This window comes from Equus quagga, chromosome 13, assembly GCF_021613505.1.
Source record: "Equus quagga isolate Etosha38 chromosome 13, UCLA_HA_Equagga_1.0, whole genome shotgun sequence".
Taxonomy (NCBI): domain Eukaryota; kingdom Metazoa; phylum Chordata; class Mammalia; order Perissodactyla; family Equidae; genus Equus; species Equus quagga.
This window is the reverse complement of record NC_060279.1, coordinates 42451831-42478199: the sequence shown is the minus strand read 5'-3', so window position 1 is coordinate 42478199 and position 26369 is coordinate 42451831. Positions and strand designations below refer to the sequence as shown.

The 26369-nt window shown below is 36.0% G+C and overlaps 1 protein-coding gene and 1 pseudogene across 6 annotated transcripts in view; both read left to right on the top strand.

Moving 5' to 3' along the window:
- RPRD2 (regulation of nuclear pre-mRNA domain containing 2) overlaps positions 1-26369 on the top strand; it is a 96740-nt gene that overhangs the window by 54190 nt on the left and 16181 nt on the right. For 4 of the 6 annotated variants that reach the window (XM_046683459.1, XM_046683456.1, XM_046683460.1 and 1 more), the window contains 5 exons: positions 17591-17691; positions 18550-18627; positions 19901-19953; positions 20545-20671; positions 22089-22264. In XM_046683459.1, coding sequence (XP_046539415.1) covers positions 17591-17691; positions 18550-18627; positions 19901-19953; positions 20545-20671; positions 22089-22264 — 535 coding nt within the window. The remainder of the gene's footprint in view (positions 1-17590; positions 17692-18549; positions 18628-19900; positions 19954-20544; positions 20672-22088; positions 22265-26369) is intronic. The other 2 variants (XM_046683457.1, XM_046683461.1) reach the window with 1 other exon arrangement.
- LOC124251051 (elongation factor 1-alpha 1-like) lies at positions 519-4312 on the top strand (annotated as a pseudogene).

Below are 26369 nucleotides of genomic sequence, written 5' to 3'. Positions count from 1 at the left end.
ATCGGGTCACTCAGTAGCCTTCAGTGAGTTTTTTTACCTTACAGTACTGTTATCCAAGCTCCTTGGGAAGGCACTTAAAGCCCTCTACAATCAAATCCCGACCTTCCTTCCCCTTCTTATCACCAGCTCTCCCATGTCCCAGTAATGAGCCATTGCTCTAGCCAAACTCTCGTACTGTATGTCTTAATATAAGTGTTTGTGAAGTTTTTGTCCTGGAATAGCTCTTCTTTGTTGAGAAGCAATGGAGCTTAGAAGTTAAGAACCCAAGCTTTGGAATCAGATTTCTTAGGTTCAAATCCTGGATCTACCACTTGTTAGACTAGTTATTTAATTGTTCTGTGCTTCCATTTTCTCACCTGTAAAATGAGAATAATAGTACAGCTTTTATAGTAGAGTATCTTAGGGTTATTGTGAGGATTAAACGAGCTAATATCTGTAAAGCGGTTATAAGAGTGTCAGGAACATAAACGTGCTCCAGAAATTAATGAGCTGAGTATGTATCTCAAGAAGTTCAAAAAAGAAGAGCAAAATAAGCCAAAGAAAGGAAGGAAGGGTATAATAAAATAAGAAATTAGTGAAATAAAAAACCCAAGCATACAGTGAGATACCTAGAATAGTCAAATTCGTAGAGAAAGTAGAATGGTGGTTGCCAGGGACTGGAAGAAGCGGGGAATGAGGAGTTATTGTTTAGTGGGTATAGAGTTTCAGTTTGGCAAGATGAAAAGAGTTCTGGAGATGGATGATGGTGATGGTTGCACAACAATATAAATGTACTTAATACCACTGAACTGTACACTTAACAATGGTTATGTTGGTAAATTTGTTACTTGTATTTTACCACAATAAAATAAAATTGAAGGAAAAAACATAACCATAAGACCAAACAAACATACAATAGAAGCGTTTAACAAAGGAAGCATAGATTCTTTGAGAAGGTAATAAAACTGATAAACTTTAGATGAGATTGATCGAGAAAAGAGAGAAGGCATAAATAAACAATATTAGGAATGTAAAAGGTGGACACAATCACAAATGTTGCAGACCGTAAAAGGAGGATAATATGAACAGCTTTAGGCCAATACATTTGAAAATTTAGACAAAATGGTTAAGTTCTTCAAAGAAATACAAGTTGTAAAAGTGGCTCAGAGAAAAAAAATTGAGGACGTAAGTTATAATCCTATAACTATTGTGAATGAATTCAGTCAGTAGTCAGAAATCTTCCCATAAGAACATCCTCCTTTTTCACAATGGATTTGCCACCAGAACACAGGTGTCATGAAAACTACTACTAAAGCTAAGCCAGAATGATAAAGGAAAAGACTCATACCAATATTGTCATCATTGGACACAAGTCCACTACGACTGGCCATCTGATCTGGAAATGTGATGGGATCGACAAAAGAACCATCAGAAAATTTGAAAAGGAGGCTGCTGAGATGGGAAAGGGCATGTATGTCTGGATCTTAGATAAACTGAAAGCTGAATGTGAGCATGGTATCACCATTGATATCTCCCTGTGTAAATTGAAGACCAGCAAGTATTATGTGACTGTCAGTCATACCCCAGGGCACAGAGACTTTTATCAAAATCGTGATTATAGGCACATCTCAGGCTGACTGTGCTGTCCTGATTATTGCTGCTGGTGTTGGTGAATTTGAAGACAGTATCTCCAAGAATGGGCATGACATTCTGACTTACACACTGGGTATGAAACAATGATTTGTTGATGTTAATAAAATGGATTCTGTGGGACCACCCTACAACCAGAAGAGATACAAGGAAATCGTTAAGGAAGTTAGCACCTACCTTAAGAAAATTGGTGGGGCCGACCTGGTGGTGCAGCGGTTAAGTGCGCATGTTCTGCTTCAGTGGCCTGGGGTTCGCCGGTTCAGATCCTGGGTGCGGACATGGCACCACTTGGCAAGCCATGCTGTGGCAGGCGTCCCACATATCAAGTAGAGGAAGATGAGCGTGGATGTTAGCTTAGGGCCAATCTTCCTCAGCAAAAAGAAGAGGATTGGCAGCAGTTAGTTCAGGGCTAATCTTCCTCAAAAAAAAAAAGGGGGGGGGGCTGGCTCTGTGGCCAAGTGGTTAAGTTCGCGTGCTCCGCGGCAGGCGGCCCAGTGTTTCATTGGTTCGCATTCTGGGCGCGGACATGGCACTGCTCATCAAACCACGTGAGGCAGCGTCCCACATGCCACAACTAGAAGGACCCACAACGAAGAATATACAACTATGTACCGGGGGGCTTTGGGGAGAAAAAGGAAAAATAAAATCTAAAGAAAAAGGAAAATTGGCGACAATCCTGAGATAGTAGCATTTGTGCTAATGTCTGGTTGGAATGGTGACAACATGCTTAGCCAAGTGCTAACCCGCCTTGGTTCAAGAGAGAGAAGGTCACCTGTGAAGTTGGCAGTGCCAGTGGAACCATGCTGCTTGAAGATCTGGATTGCATTCTGTCACCGTCTTGTCCACCTCACAAGTCCTTTTGTCTGCCACTGCAGGATGTCTCCTAAATTGGTGGTATTGGTACTGTCCCTGTTGACCAAGTAGAGACTGGTATTTTCAAACCTAGCGTGATGGTCACCTTTGCTCTGATCAGTGTTACAACTACAGTCTCTTGAAGTGCACCCATGAAGCTTTGAGTGAAGCTCTTCGTGGGGACAATGTGGCCATCAGTGTCAAGGGTGTGTCTGTCAAAGATGCTTATCGTGCATAGTTCAGGTGACTATCCTGAATCATACAGGCCAATCAGTACTGGCTATGCACTTCTTCTAGATTGCCACACAGCTCACATTGCTTGCAAGTTTGCTGAGCTAAAGAAGAAGATTGATCACCATTCTAGTAAGAAGCCGAAAGATGGCCCCAAACTCTTGAAATCATTAATATTATTCTTGGCAAGCCTGTGTATGTTGAGAGCTTCTTTGCTGTTCGTGATATGAGACAGATCCTTGCTATGGGTGTTATCAAAGTAGTGGACAAGAGGGCTGCTGGAGCTGGCGAAGTCGCCAAGTCTGCCCAGAAAACTCAGAAGGCAGAGTGAATATTATCTCTATTCCTGTCACCCCAGTCTTAATCATTGGTGGAAAAACTGTCTCAGAGCTATTTGTCTCAATTGGCCATTTAAGTTGGATAGTAAAAGACTGATTAAGGACTCTAAAAAGTAAAGTCCATTAAATTAATATTATTACATATGTGATAAATGCTAAAAGACAATACGGAAAAAAGGGACTAGTTTATGATAACAGTACATGGTAAAACCTTGAGAAGGAAAAGAAAATGTTTTGTGGACCATTTGTTGCGAGGGGAGGGGCAGTTTTGATTTGTTAGTTTTCAAAATCAGTACTTTTTAATGGAAACGACTTGACCAAAAGTCTGTCACACAATTTTGAGACCCATTAAAACAAAGTTTAATGAGGAAAAAAAAAAAGAACGTCCCTGACCTCCATTCTTCACCAGCAGGTTCACCAAATATTGAAGGAAGAAATAATTCTAGTCTTACACACACTCATTCAGAGGAAAAAAGAGAATATGCCTCAACTCATCTTAATAAGACTAACATAAGCTTGACACCGAAACTTGACTAGGAAGGAGAGTACAAGAAAAGAAAATGTATAGACTGATCTTATTCATGAATGTGGATGCAAAAAGCAACCTAAGTCTAGCAGACCATAAAGAATATAATATGTCATAACTATGTGGATTTATCCTGGGAATGGAAGCATGGTTTAATACTGGAAAATCATCTGTTTTACTATGCTTAAAAATTAAAAGAAAATCGTATGATCATCTTAAGAGGTACCCCAAAAGTGAGTAAAAATCCATTTCTTCTAAAACAAAACAGGAATAGAAAGGAACATCTTCAGTCTAGTAATGCATTATCTTCCCAAAATGAAAACCTATAGCAAACATGCTACCTAAGAGCAACAAAGCAAGGATAGTGCCCAGTATCAACAGTTGTGTTCAGCTTTGTAATGGAGTTCCTAGCCAGAGCAGTAAGGCAAAAAACAGAAAAGAAATAAAAGGTATAAATTAAAGGATTGGAAAAGGAAAATACCAAAATTGTCATTAGTTGCAGATGATATGATTGTATGCATAGAAAAGCAATCTGCAGGTAGATAATTGGCATTAAAAGAATTTAGCAAGGTTGCTGGACTCAAATCAATATGTTAAATTAATTTTGACTATGAGAAAAAAAGTAAGAAAATGAAAAACATTTAAATTCTTTATATTGGAAAAAAAACGCACTTGATTCTTGTTATTCAAGTAATTATGTTCCATGAAGTTGCTGTTAACACTGAATGAGTGAATAGTGAATCATTGCTCCTGGGGGAAATACAGGGTTACGGTCTTGTAAGCCCCTGGCCATATTTTTGTCAACCAATCAATATGTAACCTTGTTTTATGTAAAGATACCTTATTTAGTATATATATTAATATATTGTTGATTCATTAATATTGAACTCACAGCTAACAGCATTATAACTAATGTCTGAACAAAGTTTATCTAATACATGTATTTTCTCTGTAAAGCACATTACAGTCTGCTTGTGCTTAGGAATACTAGACAGAACTTCAGTACTATGCTTGGGGGCCATTTTAAACAGCGAAATCATCAAGAAAAAGCACAAAAATGGAAAGAAATGTAGCACTAAATAGACTATGAAAAGGACACTTTTTTAGTATCATAGTTGAAACAACATGGCAGAGCATCACCTTGTTTGACCTTATCTAAAAACACACACATTGGCCAACTCAAATTTTTCACCAGTCTATACATGTCCAGGAATGATTGCAAGAGCACAACAAGTAGTGCTTTGGGTTTACAAATAAATTTTAGTGCAAGTGGGTGAATTTGTAAACACAGAACCCATGATAAATGAAGATTGACTGTACCTAGAAATCTTAACAAAAGATATGTAAGATCTCTATATAGAAAATTATAAAACGTAATTGAGAAACATTACGGAAAACCTAAATAAATATTTGTGGTAGGAAAGACAATATTTAACAGTGTCACTTCTTCCCAAATTGGTTTATAAATCTAATGCAATCTTAATTAAGATCTCAGTAGAGTTTTCTTCCCCCTAGTTTACACATTGACTCTGGATTTTATGTGAAAGTGCAGAGCGCTCCCTCCTTTTCCTCTCCCAAAAAGAAAAGGACAAGAAACTCTTGAAGAAGAACAAGGTGGGAATATTGGCTGTACCAGATTTCAAGCCTTCTTATACAGCTATGATAAATAAAGCAGTATGGACTTGGCCCTATAGAGATAGCCTGAGAAACCAGTGGAATGTAATAAAGTCTAGAAACAGACTAATGTATATGTATACTTGGTCTGTGTATCAAACTACTGGTAGTGTAAAAAGAATAACTTTTTCATAAATATTGCTGGGACAGTGGCTATTTATATAGGAAAAAACCAAATTAGATCCCATTCACACCATACACAAAAAATTAATTCCATGTTAAATACCTAAATGAGAAAGAACTATAAATCTTTTTGAAGACAATATAGGAGAATATCTCATGACCTTACCTCATAAGATTGATATATTCAGCTACATTAAAATGAAGACCTTCCATTTATCTAAAGATACCATAAAGAGTGAAAAGACAAGCCACAGAACAGGAGAAAATATTTGCAACGCAGTCACCAAAGTGTTCGTATCCAGCATATATAATATATACAATATAATAAGAACAAGACCAAAAAAAATTAGAAGATTTCACCTGGCACTTATCAGAAATTAAAACAGAAATTGTTTGGATATTTATTAATCACTTTTAAAAGAATAAATGTAAATAAAATAATTTTTAGTGAGAAGAGTGGTGGTGTTTTGCATTCTTGTGGATCTCTTTAATATCTAGCTTAAAGGCAGACAGGTAAATTCTCTTGTATGCTTCTGCATTCAGTCTGTGGTGATAATACATGCCATATAGCCCTAGAACTGCTGAGATATAGTACTACATACTGTATAAGTCAAGTTCCAATCAAAAGAGAGAAACCACACACCAGTAATTTAAACAGGGAAAACTTAATATAACGAATTTTGTTAAGTAGGTAAAAAGTAGCTGACTACTGGAAGGAATAAAAGAACTCTAAGGTGTGATGGGATAGTATCTGCTGAAAGCAGCTACCACCTCTGGATCTGAGGGAAAAGTGAATAAGGAGCCCTCTCTCCTCCAAGCTGAGATTCAGACCCGAAGAAAGAGCAGATTGCTACACAAACATGCTACCTGCCACTGCAGTGGCTAAGAAACAGGCTGGAGAGAGAGCATTCATTGCTGAAGTGCAAGGGCAGCCCTCCGCTTACATGCTGATCCACTTCAGAACAGAACACCAAGAGAAGAATCCTTACTGCCTCTTCCAGCATCTCATTGTCACTCTAGGGCCCTCTATTGGCAGAGTCTAACGCTGAGCAAAGGAGAAATGGAGTTTGCACAGTCTGACTCCAGTAAGAGGAGGAAGGGTGGGTTTAGAGCTGAAAAGTAATAAATTAATAACTGGCACACATACCTACCAGATAAGGCATAAACTCTAAAGTCCACCAATACCAGCATTAGTAAGATTGTGGCACAGTGGGAGCTCTCACATTCTGTTGGTTTGCGGCTTGCTTGGTATAAAACAACCTCCTTTTAAAAACTGTTATATACACCCTGTGATCTTGGAATTCCACCCCTAGGCTTTTACACCTGAGAAACTTTTGCATATGTGCAATAGGATCAGTAGAAGTTAATTTTTATAGCAGCATTGTTCATGATAATAACAATTTGGAAACAAGCCAGATGTTTTTCTGCAATAAAATGAATGACTTGTGGCATGTTGCAATACCAGACAGCAAAGAAAATTAATGACTTTCTGTTACATGCAGCAACATAGATAAATCTCACAAAATATTGATTGAAAGTACAAAGGAATATTTATATGTGATATGATTCCATTTATGTGAAGTTCACGTTTGGCAAAAATAAACCATTTATGCATACCTAGATGTTAAAACTTTAAAGAAAAGTAAGGAAATAATAACCACAAAGGTTTACCATCTCAGGTGGTTGGAAGGGATTATCATCTTGAAGGGGCCCACTCAGGTCTTCTGGGGAGCCAGCAATGTTCTATTTCTTGGCCTGGGCTGTGATTACATGGGTATTCACTTTTTAATTTTTTGTTGAATAATTTTATGTATATGTATGTTTTATGTGACTTTTCTGTCATGGATATCTCATAATTTCACGAAATGTCACCACGTAAATAGATGGAAATAGAGCTCAAAAACAGACTTATTTAGACTGAACATGATTTTCAAATTACAATACTGAGTAATGAGTTGAGGTAGTTGGTTCCTTTTGAAAGTTGAATTGGCAGCCTAGAAGAATAAGTTGTGTAATAAACCATAGAGCAGTACCATATTCCCAATTAGATGATAAGCTCTGTAAGGTTTTGGTCACTCCATGCCTCCACCTTCCTTAAAGATTCGGTATCTTCGGGCCCGGCCCCGTGGCCAAGTGGTTAAGTTCGCGCGCTCTGCTTTGGCAGCCCAGGATTTCACCAGTTCGAATCCTGGGCGCGGACATGGCATCACTCATCAGGCCATGTTGAGGCGATGTCCCACATGCCACAACTAGAAGGACCCACAACTGAAATATACAACTATGTACCAGGGGGTTTTGGGAGAAAAAGGAAAAAATAAAAGAAAAAGATTTGGTATCTTCAAGAAATTTTCTCTTCGTGTCTTCTGCTTCCCAATCTGGATTAAAGAATTCTTTCTCTTTACTACCATTATACCTTATCTCTTCTTCTATTATGGCACCTAACATACTGCGTTGTAATTGGTACAAGTGCCTTTTGTCACATTTCTATCCCCCAGACTTTGAGCTTCTGTTCCCAGCACAATGCCTGGCACTTCATAGGTGATTAGTAAATGCTTCTAAAATGGATTATGGATGGATGGATGGAAATAGCATGGAGTGCTGTAAATCGGTGTTTCTTACAGGCCTCAGTATTCCTAGGTGGATCGATGGATGTAGTTTAAAGGATCTGAGAATTAGCTATGAGAAATAAAATTTAAATTTTTAATTTATAATAATTCAAAAGTAATTGTAAGCATATTCAGAATCATCTGTATCATTGCCTTGTAACAGTTCTGTGACTTATTTTCAGTGGCTATGTTAACATGTATTTGTGATTGTATTTTTGCTTAAGATAATATTACTTTATCAGAGGCTAATGAGGAAAGGTTAAAGGTGACTTTAATATATAAATGATTGTTTGCATCACTTGAAGGCACTAATAATTTCACCATACATTATGAAAAAGATTTTCATGATAGTTCAAATGAAGAAAATGGTGAAATAATTGAATGATAATGGTGTAGGCTTGATAAATTTAAGACTGTATATATTCAATGTGTATATTCAGTATCATGTTCACATTGCAGTTTGTAATTAGTTTCAGCAGTGTGCATGGTATTTGCTTTATTTGTATTTAATTTGTAAATTCCAATTTATAGTTGTTGAAGAACTATTAAATGTAATCAATGGAATAATGAGGGGTAAAAAGATATATGGAGATTTTGTGATCCATAGGAAATCCAAGAGAATTTACAGACTAAAAAGGATTTAGCAAGGTTACTGGATACAAATTAACATAGGAATCAATAGCATTTCAATATAACGGAAATAACTGATTAAAAACCATAGTAGATAAAAAGATATTATTAACAGTAACAACAAAAGCTCTGTAAGTTACCTGGAATAAAAGTGTGTTAAGACCTTTATGGAGAAAATTATAAACTGTTAGAAAAAGACAAAAATCAGCATGTAAATACAGTACACTTTAATCAAAATCCCAATAAGACATTTTAAGTAACTTGTTATACTGATTCCGAAATTCATATAGAAGAGTCAGTGTCTAGCAGTAGCCAAGTCTGTTTATAAAAAGCAAGTGGGGGGCTGGCCCAGTGGTGTAGTGGTTAGGTTTGTGTGCTCTGCTTCAGCAGCCTGGGGTTCACAGGTTCACATCCCGGGCATGGACCTAGCCCTACTCATCAAGCCATGCTTTGGCAGCATCCCACATAAAATAGAGGAAGATTGGCACAGATGTTAGCTCAGCAGCAGTCTTCCTCAAGTAAAAATAGGAAGATTGGCAACAGATGTTAGCTCAGGGCCAATCTTCCTCACACAAAAAAAGCAAGTAGGGCTTAATCTATGAAATATCAAGATTTATTATTTGTCTTTAGTAATTAGTGTGATATTACAAGGATAAGACAGATTTAAGGAACAAAACAGAGCCTAGAAATGGACCCATACATATATGGGCCCTTTGTAAATGGTAGACGTTGCATTACAAATCACTGGGAGAAAGGTGAACTCTTCAGTAAGTGATTCTGGGACATAGGCTTTCCCTGTGGAAAAACTAAAATTAAATGTTAAATGTTTTTCTACGCCATACACAAAAATATATTCCAAATTAATTACCTTGATGTGTAAAGCAAAACTTTTAAATGTTAGAAGAAAATATGTATGTTTTTATGACTATAGGGGTTAAAAAGCTCTTAAGACACAAAGAACAGATAACAAAGAAAAGTATTTATGAATTTATTACATCAAAGTTAAACTACTACATTATAGAAGACACAATAAAATTAAAGACATCTGACACACTAGGAAAGATATTTGTTGTAGGCAAATAAAAAAGTTAAGTTGTATAAATGGGGATTATTTTAGGAAATACAGAGTAGCAAGGTTTTTTTTTTTTTAAGATTTTATTTTTCCTTTTTCTCCCCAAAGCCCCCCAGTACATAGTTGGTATATTTTTAGTTGTGGGTCCTTCTAGTTGTGGCATGTGGGATGCCGCCTCAGCATGGCTTGATGAGCAGTGCCATGTCCATGCCCAGAATTCAAACTGGAGAAACCCTGGGCTGCTGAAGCAGAGCGTGTGAACTTAACCACTCGGCCACGGGGCTGGCCCCCCAGAGTATCTAGCTTTTAGAGAGGAAATCTATCTCCATCTGTTTTCTGAGCTTCAAGGTTTTCTGATTAAGTATTGACTGTCTCCTCCTTGAGTTGACTCATTATTTAGCCTTCCGTTTAGTCGGTTAGCAAATATTTACTAAAGACCTCCGAGATATAACATGTTATTCTGATGGCATCCCAGAAATAAGATATTGATAAAGAAAAGATACTTGGGTACCCCTTCTTGTACTCTTCTTCAACTTTATACTTTGAAATAATTTGCTAACATCTTGCTGTTGTAAAGGCGGGGTAGGGGGTTGCTAGCAAAGGAAGCATCTATTAAACATCCTAGCAATTCTCCAAGGTCAGCCAATTTTTGTTACTTACAAGTCAAACAACAGAGTTTGTAATTAATTTGTTTTATGTTATGTGTGGTAATAATTGTATATTCTGTAGAAATTGAGATTGTGATCCATAATGGCTAAAATGGAGGTCTAGAATAACAAGGTAAGTAAAATTGCTGTTTTGGATTTGATTTTTGTTTTCTTTTAGGAGAATTCCTAAAAGAATTTCCCCATCTAATGCTATTTTTACTATATTACACCCCCTAGTCTTATTTGTGTTTTCTTAGCAGTTGCTGTTTTTCTAGCATATTTTCCTTGAGGACTTTGGTAAATAGCTACTGGGACTTCATAATGAATAGTTTGGTTTAAAAATGAGAAAACTCAATTGTCATTCATTCAATTAGTATGTAGTAAGCACCTTGTAGGTGCTGAAAAAACAAATAAGTTACAGTTTTTGCCATGAAGAAGCTCTCTAGTCTGGTTAAAAAAACAGACATTTACAGATTATGAGAACAGCTGGCTGAGTGGCCAACCAGCTATTCCAAAGGGTCCTTTTATTTTTTTTGAGGAAGGTTAGCCCTGAGCTAACATCTGCTGCCAGTCCTCCTCTTTTTGCTGAGGAAGACTGGCCCTGAGCTAACATCCGTGCCCATCTTCCTCTACTTTCTCTGTGGGACGCCTGCCACAGCATGGTTTGCCAAGCAGTGCCATATCCGCACCCAGGATCCGAACCAGTGAACCCCGGGCTGCTGAAGCAGAACATGTGCACTTAACTGCTACGCCACCAGCCTGGCCCCCCAAAGAGTCCTTTTTTTATAAAACAGTTACATTCTTGACAGAATATAAGCTGAACCAGCAACAGCGGACATATTAGAATGGCAGAGCTGACATTGACCTGTATGCCTGTATCAGAACCATGTGATCTAGGCACTAAGACTGAGACTCTGGAGACGGGATAAAGTGGTCTGGAGTCATAAGCTCCCCTTGCTTCCAGTATGGATTGTCTCTCTAGGAACATATTTCCTACTTAGACCACTAGGAATCCCATAGATTAAGATTGAAGAAATATGTGCTCACAAAGATCACCAGCCACACTGGGAAACAAACCACCATGAATGATAATCAGCAGATTTAGATCCCCCCACAGTGAGCCTCAGATATTAGAATTATCAGACAGAATATATAGAACAACTGTGTAAGAAATATTAAAGATTAAATAGAATAAGATGAACAATGGATAAGATATTTGGACACGTTTCAAAAGAACCAATAGGTATTGTAGAGAGGAAAAAGAGATTAAGCTAGAAAATAGTTCTGAAGAAAGTAGAATGCAGCAATAGAGAGGAACGAGGTGGGAAAGTGAAGATTAGAATGAGAGCTGTAACTAACATCAAGTTGGAATTGAGGAAGAGAGAACTTCTGAGTTCTTTTGAAGAGGTAATGACTGAGACCTCTCTGAAAGTGATGAAAAACATGAATTTGCAGATACAGGAATTACAACACATGCTAATAATAAGCAGGATAAATAAGAAATTCACACCTAGTCATTCAGATGAAATTACAAAACAAAAGATTTTGAAAGCAGCCAAAGGGTTCATACCTGCTAGGATAACTGTAATTTGTAAACAAAACAAAACGAGAAGATAACAGGTGTTAGAGAGGATGGGGAAAAACTTCTACATTTCTGGTAGGAATGTAAAATGGTGCAGCTGGTGTGGAAAACAGTTAGGTGGTTCCTCAAAAAGTAAAACATAGAATTACGCTATGATCCAGCAATTCTACTTCTGGGTATATACCCAAAAGAAACAAGAGCGGGAACTTGAATGGATATTTGTACACTTGTTCATAGCAGCATTATTTACAATAGCCAAAAGAGGGAAGCAACCCTGGTGTCAATTTTCAGGTGAACGGATAATCAAAATGTGGTATATACGTAAAATATATAAAAAGGAAAGAAATCTGACACATGCTGCAACATAAACCTTGAAGATGTTATGCTAAGTGAAGTACAGCAGTCACCAAAGGACAAGTACTGTATGATTCCACTCCTGTGAAGTAACTACAGTAGTCAAATTCAGAGAGACAGAAAGTGGAATGGTGGTTGTAGGGGGAATGGGGAGATAATGTTTAATGGCTATAGAGTTTCGGTTTTGCAAGAGTTGTGGAGATCAATTGCACAGCAAGGTGAATGTACTTAACACTACTGAACTGTACACTTAAAATGGTTAAGATGGTAAAGTTTATGTGTATTTTGCTACAATTTCTTTTAAAAGGAATGAAGTTCTGGTATATGCTGCAATGTGAATGAACCTTGAAAACTTTATGCTGAAATAAGCCAGACACAAAAGGACAAATATTGTATGATTCCACTTATATAAAATATCTACAATTAGACAAATCTGTACAGAAAGAAAGTAGATTAGAAGTTCTCAGGAGCTGGAGAGAAAAGGGTAAAGGGAAATTAATTAACAGGTATAGAGTATCTGTTTAGGATAATGAAAAATTTTAGAAATAGATGGTGGTGGTTTTACAACATTGTGAATATAATGAGTTCTGTATTTTAAAAAATGGTTGAAATGGCAAATTTTATATTATTTTACCACAATTTTTTAAAAAGGAAACAAAAAACAAGGAGGCCAAAGAGAAAGGACAGAAAGATCACATACACAAGGACTACGATTAGACTGACAACGTACTTCTTGATAGCAACAGTGGAAGCTAGAATGCAGTTATGAAAAATATTTTTATAGCATTCATAGGACATAGATTTTTTTGTCAACATAGATTTGCATACAAAGCAAAACTGCTTTCAAGACCCAGACAAACCATATAAAGATATCTCCAGAGAAACAAAAACTGAGATAAATTTATCATTAAGAAACTTCTGAATCAGTTTTACTCTGAAAAGTTAGCAATAAGAAGGATGGTGAGTCATACTAGCAGTAAAATTTATGAAATATCTATAAGAATAGCCTTAATAAGAAATATGTGAGACCTGTATGAATAAATTGTACTTGGGAATGTTGAATATAAATTCATAAGTATTAATGTTTTGCTGCAATAATGAATAATGTATTAATAATTCATAGGTGTTAATAGAAAGATAATACTTTGTCTAAATTAATATACGAGCCTAATATAATTTAAATTAAAAATGCCAAGATTCCCCCCTTTTGAAACTTAACAATACTCTAAATTTACTCTGGAAAAATATGCAAGTGAGAATATAACTAAGAAATATTTTGAGGGGGCTGGCCCCGTGGTCGAATGGTTAAGTTCACGCGCTCCACTCCAGCAGCCCAGGGTTTCACTGTTTCGAATTCTGGGCGCCGACATGGCACCGCTCATCAGGCCATGCTGAGGTGGCATCCCACATGCCACAACTAGAAGGACCCACAACTGAAAATATACAGCTGTGTACCGGAGGGCTTTGGGGAGAAAAAGGAAAAATAAAATCTTTAAGAAATATATATATATTTTGAAATATAATTGTCATGAGAGAAGATACGCCACAGTTTGGGAGATAATACAATATAATGTAAAAATGGATCAATGGAACTGAATTTGCATCCTAGAAAAAGATTAATAATTAAATGTATGCTAAAGGAAGCACAGTAAATCAATGAGGAAAAAAGAAATTATAATATTGGAACAATTAATAGGAAATATATTTAGAGCTCAACTTTACATCCTGTATCCCAGTAGATTTTATTTTATTTTATTTTATTTTTATTAAAGATTGGCACCTGAGCTAACAACTGTTGCCAATCTTCATTTTTTTTTTTTCCTGCTTTTTGGTTTGGATCCCAGGCATGGACCTATATACCGCTCATCAAGCCATGCTGTGGTGGTGTCTCACATACAAAAGCTAGAGGAAAATTGGCATAGATGTTAGCTCAGGGCCAATCTTCCTCACCAAAAACAAAGAGAGAAAAAATGTTACAATTTTAAAAATCTTTGGTAGGAAAATTTTCTGCACTTAAAAAGTGGCAGTTGGGACCGGCTCTGTGGCCGAGTGGTTAAGTTCGCGTGCTCCGCTGTGGCGGCCCAGGGTTCGGATCCTGGGCGTGGACATGGCACCACTCGTCAGGCCATGTTGAGGTGGTGTCCCACATCCCACAACTAGAAGGACCTGCAACTAAGATATACAACTGTGTACAGCGGGGGTTTGGGGAGATAAAGCAGAAAAAAAAAAAAAAAGATTGGCAACAGTTGTTAGCCCAGGTGCCAATCTTTAAAAAAAAAAAAAGTGGTGGCAATAGAGAGTGCTTTTTACTTTAACAAGGCTACATTTTAAAATTCTATGTTTTAAAATGTAACTTAAACATTAAAGTGCAAAATGAGGAAAGATAATTGTAATGTGGGCAAAATAATATTTTTATATGTAAAACTTATTTAATCATTAGAAAAACACTAAAATACTAGTGAGCAGATAGGCACAGTTCACAAGAGAATAGACCACCTCAATCTGTTGATGAATTTTAGTATTATTAAAGGTGGGATAGCCTTAATCTTAGTATGATTAAAGGTGGGATAACCAGACATTGTATATGTCCTGATGGGATGCAGTATAAGCATATAGCATCATTTATTAAATATTTTTTCCAAAAAATTTCAACGTGGATGTAATCCAACTAATTTTCATCTAGAGGAACTTCAAGAATTGGCAGAACAAGTTAAATGACTAAAGAAAGCAAATAAAGCTAGAATATAAGACATTCTTCTGGACAGCTGACCCCTTGACTGCAACAAGTCAATGAATGGCATGGAACAAATACTGAGAACAATTTAATCTAATTGCTCTAAATTAAAAGAGACTTAAGCACCCTAACCAAATGTAGCATGTTGACCTTTGGATTCCAATTCAAACACACTAACAGTAAAATGACGTTGAAACATTCAGGGAAATTTGATTATGGAATGAATGTAGACAATGTCAGAGAATTACTGTTAATTTTATCAGGCATGGTAGTAGTACTATAGCTATACAGCAAAATATTAGAATTTTTTTAGAGTGGGGTAAAATGACACAATAGCTGAAATTTGCTTTAAAATACTTCAGCAAAAAAGAAAAAGATAGATGGAGAAAATATGGCAAAATCTTGATGATTTTTTGGATCTGGGTGATTCTACTTTGAAGTATATTTGAAAATTTTGAGTAAAAATTTTTAGAGAAAGGGAAATGGTTAAATTGAGATTACAAATACAAACAAATGAGACTAACCATTGCTGCAGAAGTATGGTGAACAGTAAACTTCATATTAGTGGTACAAGTATAAATTGGTACAACCCTATTAGAAAGCATTTTGGCATTATTAAGGAGAAAAAGAGGCTTTGACCAAAAGATACTTATTGCAGCATTAATTATAGTAACAGAAGTCCAGAAACAACTTAAGTATCCAATGGTAGGCAGGTGGTAAATTTTGGAGCAGTTACATATGGAGTATTGTGTAGTCATTAAAAGTAATGCTTATAAAGAGTTGATTAGAACATTGGGAAGTGCTTGTTTTGCTAAATGAATAGAATAGAGTACAATTATGTGCACACACACGTATAAAATTGATTTCAAATACAATACTGCATCCATGGGGAAAAAAAATACTAGAAGATAATGCTGAAATTGGTATACTGTGAATCTCCATTTGGTGGAAATGAGTGGAATTTTCTTTATACTTTTCTATAATTTTTTCAGTGTTACGTATACATACATTTATAGTATTTATAATATGTAATATATTTATATATTCTAGTGTCTGTAATATATGATAGTCATAAGTGCTATATATACTAGGATATACACTATAAATACAAGTACTATTATATAAATGGTATATATACTATTATATGTAAGTGTATATGTATTTCTTTGATAATAAGAGGAAAGATGTCAGCATAAAAAGCCTAAGAAAAGAAACAAGAATAGAGTCTGTCCATTCTGGTTAATAAATCTCTAGAAAATAAAATTTTCTAGACGCTTAGTACAGTTTTCTCTGTTTCCTGTGCATGTTGTTATTAGGCCATAAAAAGTCCTTTGTGAACTGTGATGTTATGGATTCATGGACTCTCCTGTTTGAAAGGGGCCATAAAGTTGACATAGTTCAGTTTCTTCAGTCTTCTTAAGAGTTGATGGATTTGCTTAGAGAAAGGATAAGTTCCTGTTTTGTTTTTTGTTTTTTCCCTGTTTTTGTCTTTTGACAGATCTGTTAAGAATGTTAGAGGGCCGAGTGGTTAAGTTCACGTGCTCCACTTCAGCGGCCCGGGGTTTCGCTGGTTCGGATCCTGAGCACTGACATGGCACCGCTCATCAGGCCATGCTGAGGCGGCATCCCACATGCCACAACTAGAAGGACTCACAACTAAAATATACAACTATGTACTGGGGTGATTTGGGGAGAAAAAAAAAAGATTGGCAACAGTTGTTAGCTCAGGTGCCAATCTTTAAAAATAAATTTAAAAAAAAGAATGTTAGAATGTTCTCAGTTCTTTGACAGATTGGTTAGAATGAAATTTCATTCTCTATAACTGTATGCCTTTGTCTTTATTTTGCCTCCTGGGATCACACAAAACCAGTTTGATCCCTCTTCTTTACAACAGTTAATGTCCTCCCTGCACTGTTTTTTGTTTCTTCTACAATTCCACATAAAATATAATTTTAATTTTTGCTTCCTGGTAATTATTTGTCAAGCACTTCTACTGCAATCATTTTCCTCCTTAAGTAAGATGACCAGCCTGACGCAGAAGCCCATCTGTGAAGCAAACAAAGTAAAGTGATACTCCTCACCTCCCTCATTTTGATGTGTATTCTTATAGTATTAGGTGATAACTTTTTGGAAAACATGTCATAGTATGTGATTGACTCGTGATTATTTTCGACCAAACCTTTAAGAAGAAGAAAACCGCACAGCATTGCTAAGCCTTTGTCTTCTCATTTACACTAGTGCAATTGGCTGTTTGGACCAGCTTTTCCCTTATTAGATATCATCTTCCTAGATTCAGCCTATGTTTTGGGATACCAGTTGTGTCAATGGGCACATCAGCTAGCCCTCTCAACTTCATATGCCTCTAAAAGTTCAGTATGTCATTCATAGCCTCATCTATGTCATTGATAAAAAGTGTTGAAAAGAGTGTTTAAGTAAGATTTTAGTCCTAGGCACTCTGAAAAAAAAAATGTTTTAAAATAAACATCAGAAAACATTTGGCAAATAATCTTGTTGACAACTTTACTTTCAGATTTCTAGTTTAAGATATAAGTTAACGTTTTTATGTCTGTCTCACTTTTCCTTTCTCCTCAGGGATCCATCTGTCTCTAAGTCTATAGAACGAATCTTTAAAATCTGGGAAGATAGAAATGTATACCCAGAAGAAATGATTATGGCATTAAGAGAAGCTTTGAGTAAGTATCTTTTCTATCCTAAAAGGAAAATTTGTGTCATTGTTCAGTCTTTAAAATTGTATGTGTTTTATAGATCTGGTCTTGTTGCTTAATAATGAAAAATAAAGTTTTGTATTTGGCCCTATTTATATAAAATTAAATGCTTACAAAGATCTGTTTGACTTAAAACTTAAGTAGAATTGTTTTGGGGAGGGTTGGATTTTATTTTTATTGACTAAAGAAAGTCAAGTATATTCAGTGATGATGGCCATCTGATTATTTTCCTGCATTTGCTTTACTTTGAGTGTTTTAAACTGTTCATTTTTGTGTTTAATAATTACTGTCCTGTCCTTTTACTGTTGGAGGATTGTTGGACAGGGTTCCAGTTTTTACTAAGATATTTGACATAAAGCATATATCGACATTCTTCTGTCTCTATTGTAGTTTAGATTTGCAGTAAGTTGTGTATCTGTTTTTTAAGTTGTTTAGTTTCTATATATTAGATGCGTGTAATTAAGTCATTGAATGGAGGCTGGTGATATTTGATACCGTGACCATTGTTTGACTAGAGCTTTACTTTAAAAATAATACCTTCTAAGAAGCTGTTAAATTCTTCATTTGAATGTGTTAACTGGTATTTTTAGCTTACTGCCCTATTCTCAAAATTAGTAATTTCATTGATTATAGAAATGATGTTTATTTGACAGCTTCTTAGATATGGTGGGTGTTTTAATTTTTTTTATAAAAATGAAAGAAAAGGAAAGAAAGAAACAACACAGTGTCGGACTGCCTTTTTTCATGCTACAACTTTGACACTGAAGTGGACAGACAGAACAGCTTCCCATAATGCCAGATTGCAAAAACTGAAATGTTTTCCAGGTACCACTTTCAAAACTCAGAAGCAGCTGAAAGAAAATCTGAACAAACAACCGAATAAGCAGTGGAAGAAATCACAAAGTAAGGAACAAAATCTCAACTAATATAAAATTACCTCCTCTTTTTGGAGCTGAAGAAAATGTAGACCATTTGACATCGTACCTGGCATAAACCATGGGCAAGCCTGTGTTTTCCAGGCCTGGGAGGCTCCCAGTGACTTACACTAAACAAGCCATCATGGAGTTACTTCTAAAAAAAAAAAAAAAGCTGCTTTTAAGCAAAGGAAATGCAGAAAAAGTGTTTAAATGAGTGAAGATTCAAGAGTAGTTGGGGGATTGAAAGAAGAAAAAAAATACTTGATAGTGCCCAGGCTAACCCTCAGGTTCAAAGATAATGAAGTTAGAGCCAGCTGGCATTAACAGAGCTGAAGAGGAGACTAGGCATTAAGAAGCATTTCTGTGGGAGCCATGAAATCCTTCAGATTTGGGGATACACTCTACAGATTAGACATGGGCCTCAAATCCTGGCCAGAACCTCATTCTCTTAACAGGAGCTCCTGCTATGTTTATCATGTTTACCCAGCATGAGAACAAGGGAGTGAAATACTGCATGTTGTAGGCTGCTGTGGGCCACACTGAGGAATATTGAGAAAGACTTGAAGGTGTGTAGGGAACAAGGTAAAAGAGAGTGAGAATTGGGAGGTGAAACAAGACACTTGGGATGGTTTTGCTCCAGCAAGCATATGATATTCATCATCATAAGGGAGTACTCTGACATCCTTTTGGTCATAAGTTGCATGCTTAGGAACAACAGGAGTCATCATTTCAGCCAAAGTTCAACTGCAGTGGTAATGTACTTAGAACTCTCCCTGCCTATTTTTGCTGTGAATTGAGTCGACAGAAAAAAGGGATCTAAAGCTAAATACATAGGAATAGAGTTAATGTTTTAGGTAATTTTCTTCAGCCAGTGCTCAGGATTAATTGGATGTCTTGCTCCTGAACACTCTTAATTTGAAGTATTGAGATCCTCTTACACTCAGTCAGACTAGGAGAAAACGTACTTTATGTATCTCAGTATCTCCAAATGAGTAATTCTAGGACTTTGTCACTTAAAGGGTCTGTTGGAGGTAAGTAGGTTAGACTCGTCTAAATAGTATATTTTTATATTGACTATACTTAGGAGTGTTGAAATTTCATATTCCATTGTTTATTCTAGGAATTGTATCATGATTAAATGTGCATGTTTGAGACATAGTCAAAGACTACACCCTTAACTATAGAGTTGAAAATCTTCCTAAATATTAGTTGACTTTTTGTGTCTGTATTCTTAATGATCTTTTGTTTAATTCCAACAGCATCCACGAATCCAAAAGCTGCTCTCAAGTCTAAGATAGTTGCTGAATTTCGAGTAAGTTACAGAATATGTTTAACATGCCAAAGCATTGTTCACCCCTTTTGTGTTAGATTCCTATACAGTCCAGTAAGGTTTATTTTTATTCAGTTGTACATCAATTATATTTTAAACATGTTTGAGTTGTTCTAAAGGAATCCAGATTGCAATCAGATGTCTTCAAGTTTTATCTCTTCCCCTAACGGAAGAAATAACCTTCTTCCAGAATATCTTTTACCAGTTGAGTTCTTTATTGAACCCCCCCAACAAGGGATTCATCTTTCTAAATTAGAATTTTCTTAGTGTTAATATAATAAGACTATGCTTATCTAATTAAAATTTAAAGTGGATATAAGTGGACCTTTGTCTGTTTCGGTCTTAACCCTGTATCCTTAAATTAGCTTTAAATAACAAGGAAAAGGATCTTTAAAGTGTATAAGAAAATATGATTTTGACATGAGAATTGATATTAATATCCCTGATTGAGGAAACATGAAGAACTTTTTCCTCTTGGAGTTTTGTTAGGTTTTAGTCATATTTTATTTTAGTGGGGAAAAATGGAAAAGTGAATCATCTCATAAATGAAGTATGACTCTGGTGTGTGTTCAGTCTCAGGCCCTCATTGAAGAGCTGTTGCTGTACAAGCGCTCAGAAGATCAAATAGAATTGAAGGAAAAACAGCTGTCAACAATGAGGGTAGATGTGTGTAGCACAGAAACCCTCAAATGCTTAAAAGGTAATGCTTATATCCCTTTAAATAGAATAACTCAGATTTTCTTTCCAGATCTGTCATTTTCAGATCACAGTGGCTTCTCCCATAAAGAGAACCTTAGGTTGTGGAGAGCAGTTGTGGCACCTCTGGTTTCCCAGGTTGTAATTTCCTGCATATACTTTTCATAGGTAAATTCATGTCCTTCACATTGTGAACCTTAAGCTTACACAGTGTTACGTGTCGATTATATCTCAATAAAGCTGGAGAAAAAATAAGTTTAAAAAACCCAACAAACAAATTCTGTCCTTTTCCCCACTTCTAGTGCTTTCTTAATGTATTGGGTTATATCTAGACAAGTGTGTCTCACATGTGTAATTAACTGGTTTGGGTGTGATCTTTAATAAGGTCACTGTAATGCCTTATAAAATCTAGTTAGTTGCTCTCTTTTTCTAACATTGTGAATTATAAGCAATAATCATATTATTAATTTTTAGAATGTAAATCTCATGAAGGTAGAAATTATCCCTATTTGTTCATTGCTGTATCCCAGTGCCGAGAGCAATACCTGGTGCATAATAGGTATATGATAAATATTTTTGAAATAGTTAGTAAATGGCTACTACATATTCATTTTGGCACCTATTTTGTTCTTGTACCATGCTTTAAAGTTAGTATATGTTACCTAGTTTAATCCTTACAACAACTCAGAATCGTATTAAAAACCTCTGTTTTATAAATGGGAAATCTGAGGCTTCCAAAGGAGATGAGTAGTTTGCCCAAGTCACACAGCTGATAAGAGGCAAAGCCAAAATTTGTGCCCATATCTAAAGCCATATTCCAACAGTCATGGGGAAATAAGTATACTTAGGAAAGTAAGTAACAGTTTGTAATGTCACTGTTGTTGGAAGAAATAATTCATGGTTTATTATTCTTCTGATATGAAATTATCAGGAATCTTCTTCAGATTGGAAAGAATTTTTAATGTTATACACACAGAGGTCACTTTATCTTGACTTTTCTGAACCTTAGTTTTCTCATCTAAGAGACATATTTTATACATTCTATAGAGTAAAACTTAATGGTATAAGTGAACAGAATTGAGCCTCATTCTGTTATTCCTAAGTTAGCAGTGTGGCATCAAATTTGTGAAGAAAAGCAATCAATAAACTTTCTTTTAGTTGGACTTTATTTTCTGTACCTTAATTACAGGTGCCTTCCTAATGCTCTCTTGCTGAACTCTAGCAGATTCACATGAATCATTTTAATAATCTGTTTTGTGATTTTTGTCATTTGGAGAAGCTTCTTTAAGGTGAAACTAAGAGACTGTTACACAGTAAGGCAGCAAGAACAGGTTCACAGATCATCTGGAGAGGGGTTTTCTTCAAAAGGTTAAATTTTTTTACTTTTTATCCTAAAATGAATACTTCCTCTGTTACTTTAGATAAGACAGGTGGGAAGAAGTTCTCCAAAGAATTTGAAGAAGCAAGCTCCAAGCTGGAGGAATTTGTGAATGGATTAGATAAGCAGGTGAAAAATGGACCCTCACTAACAGAAGCACTGGAAAATGCGGGAATATTTTACGAAGCACAGTACAAAGAAGTAAAAGTGGTGGCCAATGTAAGTAATAATTAAAGATATCTTATATTGATTGCTTTCCTATATGTCAGTGACTGTTTATATGTGTTACCTAACTCTATGAGGATAAGCATTCTTATCTCCAGTTCACAGATGAAGTCACTTTTGAAGAGAGTTAGTAATCTTGTACAGGTAATATATAAAATAAGGCAGAAGTATATATAACCTTTTTTTTTTAACCATCTAGTTTGATGGAAACATCGTTACTAAATTTTATGCAAGTTGACTGAATTAAGGACCCTCTCTGTTCCCACCTCCACTGGAAGGAGTGTTAATGATTGGATATTTGTCTAATGGCCTCTGAAAGAAACTGTCCATTTTATACTTACTTAATTTTTTTTTAAACACACTTATGGTTCTCTCTTTTTTTTTATAAGATTTTATTTTTCCTTTTTCTCCCCAAAGGTCCCCCGGTACATAGTTGTGTATTTTTAGTTGTGGGTCCTTCTAGTTGTGGCATATGGGACACCGCCTCAGCATGGCCTGACGAGTGGTGCCATGTCCGCGCCCAGGATCCGAACCGGCGAAACCCTGGGTCGCCGAAGTGGAGCGCAGGAACTTAACCACTCGGCCACGGGGCGGCCCCTATACTTACTTAATTTTTAGTCACTGTCATAAAAGCATATAGTACTGTAGATCCCACCAGTCCCACTTCCTAGAAGCAGTTTCTCTTAACTCATTTAGCTACTTTTTCTGGGTTTTGTCTCCATATTTCTAAATAATATGCCTATATTGTTCTTTCTTGATTTATCCTGTTTAAGAAATATCTGTTAACTTGGTATGACAAATGAGAATTTAGCTTATGCTCACCTGCCTTCCCCCTCTCCCAATATCATTATGTAACTGTTTTAAATATATTGATTACCTTTGTAAATTGAACTACTATATATACTATTTTTTGACCACTGACTGTAGTCTCCTCACATTGTAAAATGAGGATATTAACATCCCTATTCTTTCCCATTAGTTTTCGTTTATCCCTTTAGTTTCCCAACTTCAGTAGACTACATTGTCAAGGTTGATAATATTTACATTCCATTTTATAATCATAATTGTCTTATTTCCTTGCTTTAAAGGTTGAAAATTAATAGACAAAGTTTATATTATAACTATGTAAACATTGTTCACTGCAAGGCCTTACAGTAACTGTGGGTATATTAGAAATTTTGGAGTTTTCCATTTCCTGCTCTCTAGGTCTCTAGATTTCATACTAGGACCACTCTTTACTGCTATTTTTATATGAGCCCTCTATTTTCCAGATTCCATGTCTTCTTTTCTTCGTTTTCTGTCTTGTTTTGCTGGAGCACATCCTCAATTAATTTCCCCCCAAAAAAAGCTTTGCAAGAGAGAAATTTTTTGAGTTCTTATATCTAAAAATGTCTTTATTCTGTTTTCACATTTGCTTTGATAGTTGCCTGGTTGAAAATCATTTTCCCTCATAGCTTAGAAGACATTACTCCGTTGTCTTTAATATGTTGATATGAAGTCTTTGCAAGATCCTTTGTAGCTGTTTTTTTCTGTCTGGAAGCTTTAGGGATTTTATCCATGGTGTTCTGAAATTTTTACAGTGATATGTCGACATGTAAGATTTTCTTTTTTTCATTTATTCTAGGTTTACTTGGTGTGCTCTTTCAGTCTAAAGATTGGTATTCTTCAACTATGAGATAATTTCTTTATCTTTATTTTCTTTATTTTCTCTTTCTGGAATATTGATTAATCAGATGCTGGACTTCCCAGATTGATCACCTGTGTGTCCTGTGTTTTCTCAACTTTAATCTTTTTGTTCTGCTTTCTGGAAGATTTCGACTTTATCTTCCAGCTTCATCTTTTCATATTTATGTTTGACATTAATATTTTAAATTTCTAAGAATTCGCTTTTGATCTCTGTTCCTTTTTTATGGCAGCTCTTTCTCATTTTATGGATCCAGTATATGATGTCTTTGAGGATACAACTTTTTTGTCTTTCCTGAATTGTCTTATTTTCCTCTAGGGTCTTTTTCCCCCCTCTAATTATCTTGGACTTTTTCTTTTATGATTCTGCTTTTCCTCAAAAGTCAGATAATATCTCTTTGTCCATTCATATTTAAGAATGAGATATGAAAAAATTGAGAGGTTCTCTGTATGTAGATAGGGATTATGTACTCTTGGGTTTAACCATTAAAGTCTGTGACAGGTGAGGAGCTGGCTCTTAGGGTAGGAGGAGCCCTGAATGTCAGAAGGCTAGAGTCTTTTGCCCAGATATTTTAACTCTTTAGGAAGGAACTCATATTTTTTTTGCCCGGGGCATAGTGCCTAGGCTGCCAAGTATGAAGATTGCAGAGGAGGTGGTAGTGAATGTTTGGTATTCACACTTTTAATTAATTATTGTGACATCAATCCCACTACTCACTCAACCCTTTTATACTCATCATTTCCTGGATCAAAGCCTCTCAGGGATTCTGCAAGACAAATCAGCTCCTTTCTGCATACTCCTAACCTCGTTTTTCTCCACCCTGCCTCCTCACTTTGCACACTTTGTCTTCTGAAAATTTGCGGAAATCTGTTTCTCAGGTTTGCTGCTTCTTGTTGGTTTATTCCTTTTTGTATTCCTTTGCAATTCATTTTATAGGAGTCTCAGGAAGGAGAAACCATGAATGGGAATGGTCAGTTCATCATTTTGACCAAAAGACCATTTTATAATTTTTGAGTGTTGACCTATAATAGTCCCTAGGGCCCTTATATATGAAATCATATAAAGTCATTTAGTCTGTTTTGGAGGCTCCTCAGCAAATGTCTGGGAGAGGTTTATTCAGCACGCATTTATTGAGCGCTTATTCTATGTCAAGCGTTGTGTAATACAGAGAAAAAAGACAGAGACTCTATTCTTATAGAACTCTCTTGATGTGATGCAGAAAATACAATGAAAACACATAATTGTAATTTTGTGTAATAAATGCTATAATAGAGGTAACTATAGTACTGTGAAAACAGATTTAATAGGTGCTTTAGCTGATTTGAAAGTGGAGATGGAAGATAGGGAGAAAAATTTCCCAAAGGAGCTGAACTCTGAAATTGCAAGAGTTAGCTAAATGAAAGCCCATATTCTCTGAAGAGCATTTTCAAAAGCTTGGGGGTCCGGCCCTTTGGCTGAATGGTTAAGTTTGTGCGCTCCGCTTTGGCAGCCCAGGGTTTCACCAGTTCGGATCCTGGGCATGGACCTGATACTGCTCATCAAGCCATGCTGAGACCACGTCCCACATACCACTTCCAGAGGCACTCACAACTAGAATATACAACTATGTACTGGGGGGCTTTGGGGAGAAGAAGAAAATAAAAGAGCATGGGAACATAAGAGCACGGCAAAGTTGGTGGGCCTGAGAGTAGTTTCTTATAGCTGGGTGTGTATGAGATAGTGATAAATAAAACTGGAGAGGTAGTCAGGAAGAAAAGTCCTGGTATTTATTTTAAGGCCTTTGAATTTTACCCAGAAAGCAGTGGGAGGCAGTTGTAGGATTTTAATTTTGCTAGTCATGTGATAAGGTTTGCATTTTCAAATCTAGCTAGCAGAATGGAGAATATTAGGGGCAGAGAGACAACTTAGGAGCTTGTTGAAGTAATCCAGGTTGGCTTATGTTGAAAAACTAAACCTCTAAGCAGAATTTTCTAAAAGGTTTTGACTACAATCCACAAGAAAGATTTTACGTGGAAACTGAGATCTGCAAACAAGCATGTGCATATACACACAGCAAAAGTTTTACAAAACGAAACTTACTCGTTATATGCAATACACTGGGAGATATTCTTTCTTCTACATTATTTAATTTCTTTCTTTTTCTAATTTCTTCAGATGAATATTTAGGTAATTGATTTTCAGCTTTTTTAAAAAGGTATTAATACAATAAATTTCCTTCTGAGCTGCATCCCATAAATTTGTATATTTGGGTGTGTCTTTTACAAACAGCACTTAGTTGCATCTTGTTTTTGTTTTATTGTTGTTTTTTAATTCAGTCTGACAATCTTTACCTTTTAATTGGAGTGTTTATTCCATTTGTTGATATGCTTGAGTTTGTCTGCCATATTGATACTTGTTTTCTGTTTGTCCCATCTG